General features: G+C 41.5%; 1 protein-coding gene across 2 annotated transcripts in view; it reads left to right on the top strand.

Moving 5' to 3' along the window:
* Positions 1–11807, top strand: part of bnc1 (basonuclin zinc finger protein 1) — a 17452-nt gene extending 5645 nt beyond the window's left edge. For both annotated transcript variants that reach the window (XM_029428392.1, XM_029428400.1), the window contains 4 exons: positions 3472–3574; positions 5377–5612; positions 7043–9126; positions 9469–11807. In XM_029428392.1, the coding sequence (XP_029284252.1) occupies positions 3472–3574; positions 5377–5612; positions 7043–9126; positions 9469–10282 (3237 nt within the window). In that variant the 3' untranslated portion in view covers positions 10283–11807. The remainder of the gene's footprint in view (positions 1–3471; positions 3575–5376; positions 5613–7042; positions 9127–9468) is intronic.
* The last annotated feature ends 1322 nt before the right edge of the window (positions 11808–13129 follow it).

Raw genomic sequence — 13129 nt, 5'->3', positions numbered from 1 at the left:
AATATAAGAGTTAAATTTGCTATGGAAATGATGTACGCAGGTTAAAGTTTAACCTCCCTTCATGGCCTCCATCTAACTGTCCCACACAGCCTGACCTCTGAGCTGCGTAGTCTTTCTCTAGCAAAATGTCTTGAAATGTAACAAACAGAGAGACACTGCTGGTGGTAACACATACACAAGGAGACTGCATATGTTTTCAATTAGAATTAAAGAAAATAGAGCTCCCAGTGCCTTACAAATGCTTACACATAGAGAAATAACAGAGATTAAGAGACGCAGAGAGACCACGGCTGTATAGGTTCATAGTACCCAGAGAGGATCTGTTTTCTTCTGTTACATTCACAGACATGTTTTTTAAAGTATTTAATTCCGCCTCACTTTTCAAAATTAGTACTAGTCCTAAATTAAATGCACTTGATAATTCCGGGGCTTTCAAAGCGCATCGCACAGTCTTCATCTGCAGATGCAAAACTCTGAGAAGAGAATCAAAGCTCTGAAAAAATGCAGGACCTTATTTAACAGTTTTTTTTATTAAGTTACTATTTCCAAGGTCAAGAATGAATAATAATAAATATTAATAAACATTAATACAAATGTTGATACACTCTTATTACTTATTAGTCTCCACATTATTACTGCGGCTCATTTTTAGCCTTTCAGGCTTAATGCAAGTTTCCTACTTTCATAGTTTGTAAGTATTGTGCTCACACTGGAACAGAGATTACATTTGGTATATGGTATATATTGGTATATAAAAAAGTAATAATGAAGAATAAAAAACATGTATTAATAAAAGCAGTTCTATTTTTTTGTTGCAATATCATTACTATTAAAAGCCTTTTTCTTATGTCTTAGTTGAACAAATCCCTGGCCACATCATGTGCTACAGAAATGCAAATTCGTGGCATGTGTAATGTATTCAAGGTGTGTGTGGAGGTGCTGGGGTTGATGTGTAGCTACACTGTTATACACCACTGATCTAAAGAAACCACAGTGTGTTAGCTTTGGCTTCTAAAACACTGACCCAGCCGCATCATTTTGTGCAATTAGTCTTCTTGTCATCGACTTCAGTGATGCGTGCGAACAACCGTGGCTTTGTTGTGACAACAGGAAAGAGAAAGAGATGGTGGGGAGGCTCGGTCACCAAGAGCCACTGCTGTCTTGGCCTGCCCGGCGCTGCCATATTTCTTCTTCTTCTTCTTCTTCTTCTTCTTCTTCTTCTTCTTCTTCTTCTTCTTCTTCTTCTTCTTCTTCTTCTTCTTCTTCTTCTTCTTCTTCTTTTTATTCTTCTACTTCTTAAGAACTCATGAAATTAATCACTAATTGAGATAAACGACCTGGAGCACACTGTGCATTGGAATGTGTGTGTGTGTGTGGGGGGAGGGGGGGGGGGGGTGTTACAGGCTGGTGAGCAAGCAGGGGCACCTGATTGAGATGTATATTAGGGGGAGCAGCAGCAGGAGGTGTGTATGCACCCACAGTGGGATGGGATTAGCCTAATTGGGCAGTGTTGGTTCTTGGTTCTCTGTAATGATGGGATTATGTCGCTGAGAGATGAGCAGAGGGGTTTTTACACCTCACCACTGTCCTGAGAAGGCTGAGTTAGATAGAGAGAAAAGCAAAGCAAATGGATGTCATGGGACTGAAGGCCGGAGCTGCCACGCTGTGTTTCAAGGCCAGGTAGCTGCCGCCACCTTCATCTCAGGTCAGTTTATCCGTCCTAATGATGAGAGGTTATTGTAAGGTGAAATAATGTGATCTCAGATCTCAAGGACAAGCCCAGCCTCGAGCGCAGAACCAAGCGGTTGACTAAATGAGGAGGAGGAGGAGGTCCCCTACCCATCCGTCCACCCACACTTTTCTTCCTTCTCCGCTCGTGGAGAGGGAATGAGATCCAGCGAGGAGCTAAGCATGCCGCTCATGTATACCCAAACCCCACTGATCATGCATTATAGATGCAGAGGGAGAGAGGTGGCGTAGCGCAGCCACTCCAAGGTTTTCAGCATGTAGCACTAACAACACTGGCTTTGATCATAAATCTGATGATGCTTTCCCCTCAGTTCCTGGTGTGTAAATTATTATTTTTTGTATAAGGCGGAGAGAGACATTTTTAGTGTATCAGTGTGCTGGAGTCCTCTACCCCGGGTCACTGCCAAGTCAGCAGCTACGCAGAAAACTTGACTCATTACTACCATTCACTCCTCACTTTGAGTCTCCATGTGCCTGTCCACTTACTCTGCTTTTCTGCATGTTTATCCTGAAAAGATAAAACCCATTAGCAGCTAATGGACTCAGTCCTCTGACCTGTGTGCGTGTGCGTGTGTGTGTGTGTGTGTGTGTGTGTGGTGTGTGTGTGTGTGTGTGTGTGTTGTGTGCGTGTGTGTGTGTGTGTGTGTGTTGTGTGCGTGTGTGTTGTGTGTGTGTGTGTGTGTGTGTGAGTGTGTGTTGTGTGCGTGTGTGTGTGTGTTGTGTGTGTGTGTGTGTGTGTGTGTGTGTGTGTGCCTTAGGCATTGATTTATTAAGAGGGTTTAGGTGGTCCAGGTGTGTACGAGACCTTACGTTACTGTAGTTAGGACCTGACCTGCAGCACTATTGACACACAAGCACACACACACACACACACACACACACACACACACACACACACACACACACACCTGTGCTAACGCTGCTCTTACAGGGCAAACCAGGAAATGAGTGATACATAAAGGTAAAAGGCAATTTAAGGCAAATATGCTGTTTCTTTTGGTGTCCGTGGGCAACTCGACGGTTGTACATTTCTCATGGAGCTGTGTAAGAGAAGCAGAGCTACGGCCACGCACACGTTCTGACACTTCCCCGCCTGCACAGTCATAGAACGACAAGATGACCATATTTTGGTTTAGTGCTTTTATGTTGCATTCCTGGATATATACAAATGTGAACACTTGAAGATATTATACCTATGGAACGATACAACATATTTTAAAAAGGCATAACATTAATAATATCTTATCTCTGATGTTAGGAATTTAGAAATGTGAGCTGCCCAAATGGAACTTGAACCTTTTACACTTGCCAGCTCCACTAGCAGCTCCGCTTCTACTCGAGATCTCAACACTATCAAATATGTCTGGCTGAATTTGGTCAAATGTGAACAAATTAATACAAGACATCCGCAAGATTCTCATTTTATGAAATGCTGCAGCTAAAAGAAAATTGTGTGTCTTGGGGTTTAAATAATTTAGTCAGTATAGGCTTCAGCTGCTTCATAAAAGTGTTGGAAGAAGAAAATACTGAATATATATTTGTTTTGGATTGAATGTGTGAATTGTATTTATAAACGTGGGGGATATTTAGGATGATAATCAAGTTCTGAAGAGGTCAGCAATTCCCAGTCCATGATAGGAGTGTACTATGTGTAAAAAACAGGAATAATTCTTTGTGTGTACTCGTTAGAAAAGGAAAAACTGTGTGTTTTTGTGTTAACAGGCTATCTGCTGCACTTTGGTGAACTGTAACTGTGACAGCTTCAAGCCTGGGAAGCTGAAGAGGAGGCAGTGTGAAAACTGCAAGCATGGCTGGGTAGCACATGGTAAGAGCAGCTCACTGTTTTTACTTTGTCTGATGCAAAGACATTTAACTGAGGCTCTCTCCAAGAACACATGTATTATGGAGTTTTATTTTCAGTGCAATAGCTGCTTTCTCACTCACCACTAACATTGGATGAGTTTAACTTTCATTTGTCCCGGTTTTGGAGTTTCTGTGACTTTCTGCCATTAATAAAATTCAACAGAAACCTTTCTTTTAAAAAATGTAATTCCCATTAATTAAAAACGTTGACAGTGTGATCTGTCTATTATCCACAGTGACTGAGACACCTGTTTAAGAGGTGGAATACAGTTATTGATATAAGTCACTATTAAGTGACCTGAAATTTACAGAAATAATTGATGCTATTTTTATTTTTATTTAGATCTTGTATAGTATCTAAAATAAAAATGACAGGCTTGATGGTTTATTATTGTGACACAAAAATATAATTTTTGAGCTGTATGTGTTGCATATTGCCGTCTGTTTTTTTATTGACCACAGCAGAGTCTTCATCAGTATCTGATGAGCTGAGGTATCTATTATCTGTCTGTTGGTCTGCGCTGACAAACACACCTTTTACCTCCTGCTCACAAAGCCTGATTGGCTGCTGTTGGACTGATTCAAAGTATAACCTTTGTCAGGACATACCTGACATACTTTTAAAGCTTTGGTCAAGTCAAAAGGTCCAAGTAAAGTTTTGATTTGTATTAAGTCCAATAAGTGCACACCTCTGGATATTAATGTTGAATTTTTAAATTTAGTTTCCCATTACTGTGAGCACCACAAAATAAAGTCCATTCATCTCCACTGTATTGTGGTGAGACAGGAATTTCAAAGAGATATCTCAAAATCTGGGGAAATGAAATACACAGTGTCTGCATGCATAGAAAGCATTTACAAATTAACAAATGTTTTTTTTTTAAAGAAGTACCATCATTTGGAATAAAAGCGTTACACTGTGGAATTATTAATGCTGGTGTGTAAAATATTTAAAAAGGGTGTAGTTTATTCAACCTCTCAGCAACAGTGTGTTTACAGTAATTATACTATAAACCTCAAACATAGTGTACTTTTCCCACTCATTTAATGTAAGTGCTGCATGAATCATTGTCACCTAAATTTTGTTTACAAACTGATTTGCTGATTATGAACACACATTTTACTCTGCAAAAATATACTTGAATATCATAGAAATTAAGCAGCATTCCCCTCAAATGTTGAACTGTGCATTATTATTTTACAATTGACGTTAACTATTTTTCTTATGTGATTTTTTTTTTTTTTTTTTTGCACTGAGGCATTATACAGTATTTTATTTAGAGTTACATAGTAATTGTGATACCATAAGACATTTAGTTTAGTTTACATTCCATTTCATCATACATTCCATAGTTAGCTTGCAGTGTTTATAATTTCTTTCATTAAATGAAGAAATATAACCAGCTACAGTGTATTTTATTATTTTAAATAACGTTCTTTTATTTATTATTTATTGCTCATACAGTTTTTTTTATTTTCATATCAATCACATGTCTAACTTGTCTGCTTTCCAGCAAACTGTGATGTTCTTATTTAAATGTTTTATACACATGCAAACCATGTCAATAGTCATATATACATTTTGCTTTTGTCCCATATTACACCTATTTATTATAATTTACTTTTTTATATTTCTAACATTTATAAATTGTATATCAGCTTGTATAGCCTCCCATAAGACTTTTTTTTTAAAACTTGTCGTTTCTTTTTGCTCAGTCCCAATCACAAAATCTAATCCAGTAAAATCTGATGTGTGTATTTCAGCCCTGAGTAAACTGAAGGTGCACCACATATACCAGAGCAGCCAGGTGGAGATTGTGCACTCCAACGTTGTGTTCGATATCTGCAGCCTGATGCTATATGGTACCCAAGCCATCCCTATCCGCCTCAAGATCCTCCTGGACCGCCTCTTCTCTGTGCTCAAGCAGGAGGAGGTCATCCAGATCCTCAACGCACTTGACTGGACACTGCAGGACTACATACGAGGATACGTGCTGCAGGTATGTCTGTGTTTAACACTACATGTTGTTAGGATTTTACCAGTGTGGGCTTCTGAACACTTTTCTTCTTTATAAAATTTGATTAATCTACACATCTGAATCTACAAACTATTTCCCAAAATGTTGAACTATTTCATTAAATATCAAAACAAGTCCAACATTGTATGTAGTGTAATTATTTTGAAAGCCTCTAAAAACAGCCTGGACGCCAACATGCGACTCTAAAATTTAGAGTATGAGTGAGCGAGAGTATATGAAGAGAGAGACAGACGGAATTCTGAGGAAGATAAGGAGGAAGAAGAGGGGTTAGGCATGCATGAAAACTGGAGAGATGTGTATGTGATGTAGCGACCAATGCCATGAACTCTCTTGGTACCCTGCTTGTGCGGCCTGCTTGTTACTGTGGTACCACCAGCTCGGGGAGGTCTCCAAACTGTGCTGGGTAGATTTGTAAATATTATGTCTTTTGCTTCAGATTTCCTCTCAAGCCGGAGCCAAGCCGGCTGAGGCCTGGGCTGCAGGCAGTATGTCAGTGCAAGCTCTATCTTCGATTAGTACATCATCAAGTATTCAACTTGGGCTGCATTTAATTCATGTTAGCTCATCTAATGGCGAACGTAGAGTCAGAATCCTCGACAGGCGCCCAATGAATGCTCTGTGATGAAATATTAATCACGGTTACGGCACGAAGCCGCTCTTCACTTTCAAAGACACCCAAACTCACATGTGATTACTGCTGGGCAAAGGGAGAGAGGACGTGCTTGATCAATGTGAGCCACCCTCTGATCACCCCTCCCTTACTGGTGTGTCTATATGTGTGTATGTGTGTGGTACATTTGTGCATGTATTTATTTTTGCATGCCTTTGGGAGTGTGTATATGAGTGTACGTGTCTGCTTGTATGCATGTTCTGACCAGGATGTGTGTGTGTGTGTGTGTGTGTATGTGTGTGTGTGTGTGTGTGTGTGTGTGTGTGTGTGTGTGTGTGTGAGTGTGTGTGTGTGTGTGTGTGTGTGTGTGTGTGTGTGTGTGTGTGTGTGTGTGTGTGTGAGTGGGTGTGTGTTCTATGTCTGCTTCTGCTGATGCAGAGTGAGTAAATCCACATGATTTAAATGAAGAGAAATGACCTGCAAGATGAAACACTGTGTGTCTTTGTAATGAGGGTTCTCAGGGTTCTGCACTGCCCACTTGCATTATCACTCAATCTGATTCCTTTATTTAGCTGCCCTGCCAGTCTGCTTTATAGGGTGTGTCACCTGACCCACTCTGTGAATATGTATGAGCAACCCAGCAGACACTTTTAATGCTAATGAATCTCTCTCCTTTCTCTTTTTTTCATTTTCCCTTTCCTTCTTAATCTATTTCATACCCCTGCCCGCTCCCCTTTCCTGTACTGTAATGCGCTTCCCTTTCTTCCTGTCCTGTCTTCAGGATGTAGCAGGGAAGGTGCTGGACCGGTGGGCCATTATGACGTTCGAGGAGGAGATTGCCACACTCCAGCAGTTCTTGCGTTTTGGCGAGACCAAGTCCATAGTGGAGCTGATGGCTCTGCAGGACAAGGAGGGCCAGGCTGTATTGGTACCCAGCACCCGCACCAACTCAGATATCCGCACTTTCATTGAGCGTAACACCCCACGCACTGCTGCCAACCTCTCTACATCCAAAATCGATAAGTTGAGCAGCAGTAGCATGCACCACTTTGAGAACTTTGTCAACAGCATGGCCTTCATGCTGCCCTTCCAGCTGCTAGGCTCTGTTCCTGCACCGTTTCTGGGTTCACCAACAGGGCCACAGCAGCACCAGCAACATCAGCAACCATGCCGTGGGTCAATGGAGCAACTGAGTCAGAGACGAGATGATAAAGGTTGTGATGGTCTAGGGAGGGACAACCCTCTCCCTCTTTCTCACCCTACAGAGAGCAGCCTGCTAGGTTCCAGCTCTGTCTCATTCACTGTTGATCTAGACCGAAGTGTAGACAAACCAATGGACAGCCTCTCCACCACCACAAAGATAGAGGCAGAGGACTTCTCCACTAGTGACAACTACTCAGATGGACCCTCCACACCGTGCACACCCTCAATGAGCTGTGATGTAACACAGATGTCACCTGAGGGAAAGCTGCGCTCCCTGGACAGGAATGGTTGCGGCGGTGGAGGGGGCTCAGGAGGTGGAGTATGCTCTCTGAAGAAAGGTCGTGTATATTGCAACGCTTGTGAGAAGACATTCTACGACAAAGGCACACTAAAAATCCACTACAACGCAGTGCACCTGAAGATTAAGCACAAGTGTACCATTGAGGGCTGCAACATGGTGTTCAGCTCGCTGCGCAGTCGCAATCGCCATAGTGCCAACCCCAACCCGCGGCTGCACATGCCTATGAACCGTAACAACCGGGACAAAGACCTACGGGGCAGCTTGTCTGGCGATGAGAGCTCTCAAGGAGAGAATAGGTCTGAATATGGAACCCCCATCCCTGTCTGCTCTGCAGAAAGCCATAAGTCAGTGCCCAGCTACATGGTGAGCCATGTAGACACTGGCTCTAAACTCCACAGCAGCTCGTTCCCCAGCATGGGCCAGAGTGGTATCCTCTTCCCTAACTTAAAAACAGTACAACCAGTCCTTCCTTTCTACCGCAGCCTGGTAACCCCGGCAGAGCTTGCCAACACCCCAGGAACATTACCTTCCCTTCCTCTGTTATCGTCCTCTGTATCTATTAAACACATCTCAGTCTCTGAATCCTGCATAACAGACCCCATACCAAAGAAAAAGTCTCGAAAGTCAAGCATGCCAATAAAGATAGAGAAAGAGGTGATGGAACGAGATGAGCAAATGGATAAGGAGAGTAGCTCTGAGGAAGATGCTCCTTTACAGGCTAGGGACAAAGAAGAGTGTGACGGAAGCCAAGCAGAAGGGCATAAGTGCGAAAGACAAGCTGTGGTGGAGGGGGATGCGAGAGGGGCTTACTTTGGCGAAGAGAAGGAAAGGGAAGGGGCCAAGCATATTTTGGACCAAACTTTAGATAAAGAAATGGCAGTGAGGGAGGACAAAGATAATGGGCCAAGGCAAGCTGAAACAGGGGTCATCACTTGTGCATCTTCCCCCTTCGAAGACAGACTGATGGAGAATCACTGTGACAACAACTTACTCTGTCAGGAACCCAATGGCAATGAAGAAATGGAGGACATGGAGCATGTCAACTCACTGCATGCAGCTGACAAGAACTCAGAGCTCAAATGGGATGAGGGTGAGCGCAGGCTGACTAATGGGGGCGCTCTCCAACTCATAGATCGTGAGACGGAGGGATCGGATGGCTGTTTAGACGACTACGGTGACTTACGTTTGTCTCACCTCGACCCCAACGCTGATCTGCCACACAACTGTGAGATCTGCTGTAAGACCTTTAGGAACCCCTACAGCGTCAAGATGCACTACCAAAATGTTCACCTGAAGGAGATGCACATGTGCACAGTGGACGGCTGCAATGCTGCCTTTCCCTCCCGCAGGAGCCGAGACAGGTTAGAGGCAATCATATTTTGTTATTATTGAAGTGCAGGTTATCATGTTTGCTAAGAGACATAAGCCTGTAACTTTTACTGTTTCTGAAGGAGCAACAGCTCATATCTAAAATGGAAATCAGCTGCTCTAGTTTAGTTCAAATGGCAAAAAGCAGTATGCAGTTGGCAAAATAACTGTTGTCTCAATCATCATTTCTAGTGCTTTGGCTTTTTAGGGTGAACAGGGCCAGGTCAGTTGATCATATCAATAAGATAGTATATGGTATTTTAAGGTATATTAAAAAAGGACATTCAACATGTGGTGTATAATTAATTTCATTGATTCTTTTCATTTACCTACAGACACAGTGCAAATTTGAACCTGCACCACAAGCTGCTGACCAAAGACACATTCAGCCCAGCCAACACCCTTTACTTGCCCTCGTCCCACTGTAGAGACAGAGACTCTGCTGGCCAGGACTACTACCAAGACCAGCGGGACAGAGATCTACCCCATCGAGACCCAACCAGCCAGACATCCGTCATCTTCCGAGGACACAATCGTATGGGCCTGGTTTTCCCAATGAGCAAAATGTCTACCGCACCAAACAGTGCTGAGGCATCTCCCCTAGGAGAAATGGAGGGATTAGGAGAGGGAGGAGGAGAAGGTGGTGGAAGTGGGGAGGATGGGGCAGTCCTTGACCTGAGCACCTCCTCCTCTGCCCCACCTCGAGGCATTGGCAATGCTTTATCTACCTGGGACTCAGATGGTGTCGGTAGTGAGGAAGGGGCAGGGATTGAAGAGGATGAGGAGACACTCCCCATGGAAGACAGTGATGAAAGTTGCGATGGGATTGGCGTGGGGAGGCCTGGGGGCGAGGAGTTGACACTCGGGGGAGAGAGAACCCTGGGCTGTGTTGGGGCAGGACAATCCGGGCTTCAGGGAGGTGGGGGTGGATCTCCGATAACCTGCCACGTCTGCCAAAAGGTCTACAGCAATAAGGGCACATTCAGAGCTCATTACAAGACTGTCCATCTGCGACTGCTTCACAAGTGTAAAGTCCCTGGCTGTGATACATCCTTCTCCTCTGTGCGAAGCAGAAACAGGCACAGCCAGAACCCAAACCTTCACAGGAACCTGGCTGTTAGCTCAGGTGCCACAATAGACCAGGAGTAAGGATTTGAGCTCATATGCCAACATGACTGATTTCCTTTGTTCAAATTGTCTTTGTATTGTTGTTGTTGTTGTTGTTGTTGCTGTTGTTGTTGTTGTTGTTTTTGGGCACCTAAAGAAGGCTCACCAATTAGCACTTTTTAAATTCCATACCGTGTCCATCATGTTGTCATAATTTGGCAAAAAGGAGAGAAACAAAAGTATAATAAGGAGTTAATTTGTTGTGGTAAATGCAACTTGCTTTCATGACAAATCGCTTTTTCTGCAAGGAAAACATCGATAAAGCTTTACACACATACAGTATGTCTGTGTTTACAAGTCAACATATAAAGAAAAACAGAAACATACTCTACTTTCAAACGATGAGAAATGCGACCTTAATGACACTAAATATTTTGTTGTAATGCAGAACTGATTTATTTGCATTGGTTTGCCTTACAGCCCAGTTTAGACCTCAAAAAAAGTTATTTGTATGAACTGAATTTGTCCATGTGTCGTCCAAGTGAGAGTTGAGCCATGTAACTGTATCATGCAAGTTATTTTTTCTGGTGTTTTTGTTGTCAGATGTTTACATCTTCCCTGTGAAGCTGTGTATAATGTATTGATCAAAAGCAGTAGTGATTTAACCTCTACATGTGTCACTTTGTTTATTTGGACAATGGTCTTCAAAAATAGTCTTTGTTGAAAAGCTATATTGTTGTGAGCTTGACCAATAAGTTATTGTATGGTGTTAAGTATGATCTGTCTTAACTGTTCTGGTTGTTGCATACTGCTAATGTTGACCAAAGATTTTTCAGTCCACAGGTGTGTATAGAAAGCCCTTCATAATGTGTGAGGGGTATGCAGTATTAAAAGGGCCCACCCAGTCTTCTCTCATCTACTTTGTGATTAACAGCAGTATTCAGGGGTGGGCTCTGTTGTAAAATAAAATAAAATTCACCAAAACAAAACAAAAATAAACAGCTTTTGACTGATCGGGGTGAAAAAATATCTTTTTGTAAAGAAATCTGCTCGTGAGACTAGACTTGATTAAGGCATTGCTCTTGTATTGTTTGTGTGGTTGCTTGCAGTATCCTGACTGACTGGACAAACAACAGGAATATATGCTGTGTCTGGAGGCTAGAAGCATGTACTGTGAATGAGTCAAACACTGAGAAATAATAATAAAAAATGCAATTTATAATAATGGCCCCACACATGAGCACCCCCTAAAAACAACTGGTAAACAAAATGTTTTTTGTACTGTATATTCTGTGAATAGAGTAATTTGTTATCTGAAAGAAACCAAAAAAGATACCTTATAAAATAGGCTAATTTTACCACTAACATTACATGTTTTTCTTTCGTACTTTTTTTTTTTCAAAAATGAATGAACAAAAACATTGTTTTTTTAAATACGTCTGATTATTTCACCATGGTCTATACTGTTCTGGTTTTGCTCTGAATTCTGCATTTTTTTTTCATTCTGTATTTAAAAGAAATGGGCCTGATTCAAGATCCTATTTGTTGGTTGTATAGATTTGTTAAAGAAAAGAAAAGAAAAGAAAAAAAAAGAGCAAAACCGATATGTTGATAGGTGTTCATGTTTTCTTTGATTTAATGTTACAATATTCATTCCAATTAAATAAAAAGCCATATGTTTGCAAGTGTCATTCCATTCAATTTTCTATCCATTAAACAAATAAGCACAATCATTACTTGTATCATTGTGAATTAAATGTATTTATCTATAAAATATTCGCCACGTTCAGCCCAAATGTGCAAAGTGCAGGAGAGCCAATACAAGCAACACATCATATTTATTTATATATATATATATATATATATATATATATATATATATATATATATATATGCAGGCCTATACAATGTGTGGACATATATATGAAATATGTTTAAGTACAAACACAAAGATAAGGAGGATTATTGCCCTGCTCATCTCGGCAGCAGTGTCATCTGATCCAGGCTGACTCCCTTGAGTCCTTGTAATACTCAGTGTTAGGCGGAGCAACACTGATGAGCCTCTAAAACACGGAAAGCAATGGGGCTGCTGGGCGGATGACATACAGGGTTCAATGCAGAAAATATTCCTTTTAACAAATCATTCAACAAAGACGTGAAACTAAAACCTTTATTGAAAAGGACGAGTTGACCCAAATTACAAAACAACATAAAGTCTATCGTAACCTCTTGCAGTGTCTAGCCATCAGATATATTTTATTTTATTTTCCCAGAAATTTGTCTCAAAGATTTCTGCCATGAAAGTGAACAGAATTCAATTTAAACTTCTTGCAACACTGACAATTCAAAAATCCAACATTTCATTCCGGAATCATTGTCCACAGGCCTCTGTTGAGGGGCATTTTCACTGAAATAACACTTTACTGAGAAAAAACTCCCTATGTGAAAACTGATTACAGTGCAAGAGTTGACAGGGATAAGTAAGCAAATGAGCTTGTTTGTGTCAATCATGGCTCATTGTCTTAGCTTTAATTGAGCAACCTGCCTTTTTTCGACTCATTTAAGGGATTAAAAACACAGGGACAAATTCACAAATTTTCGAACAATATTTCAGCCGATAAAAAAAAGGATTTAATAAGAGACTTAAAAGGCTCACTAAGCAGGACTTGTTTTCAGAGGTTATCTTGCCATCAAGACTTGTTGTTCTGTGGTCCACAAAATAACTGTGTTCAGGTAAACCTCCACTTGACCCCTTCACTGCTACTCTGCCCTGATTGGCAAACCAAACAAAACAGACAACAATACAGCTGGAGACACAGCAGACATGTAGACACACAGGCGCAGCAACAGCAGTGTTGAAACGTAAACAGAACAGCCAGCGTTATTAAT

This window comes from Cottoperca gobio, chromosome 3 (assembly GCF_900634415.1).
Source record: "Cottoperca gobio chromosome 3, fCotGob3.1, whole genome shotgun sequence".
Lineage (NCBI taxonomy): Eukaryota > Metazoa > Chordata > Actinopteri > Perciformes > Bovichtidae > Cottoperca > Cottoperca gobio.
Note: the sequence above shows the minus strand (reverse complement) of the source record. Positions and strands in the feature narration are given on the sequence as shown.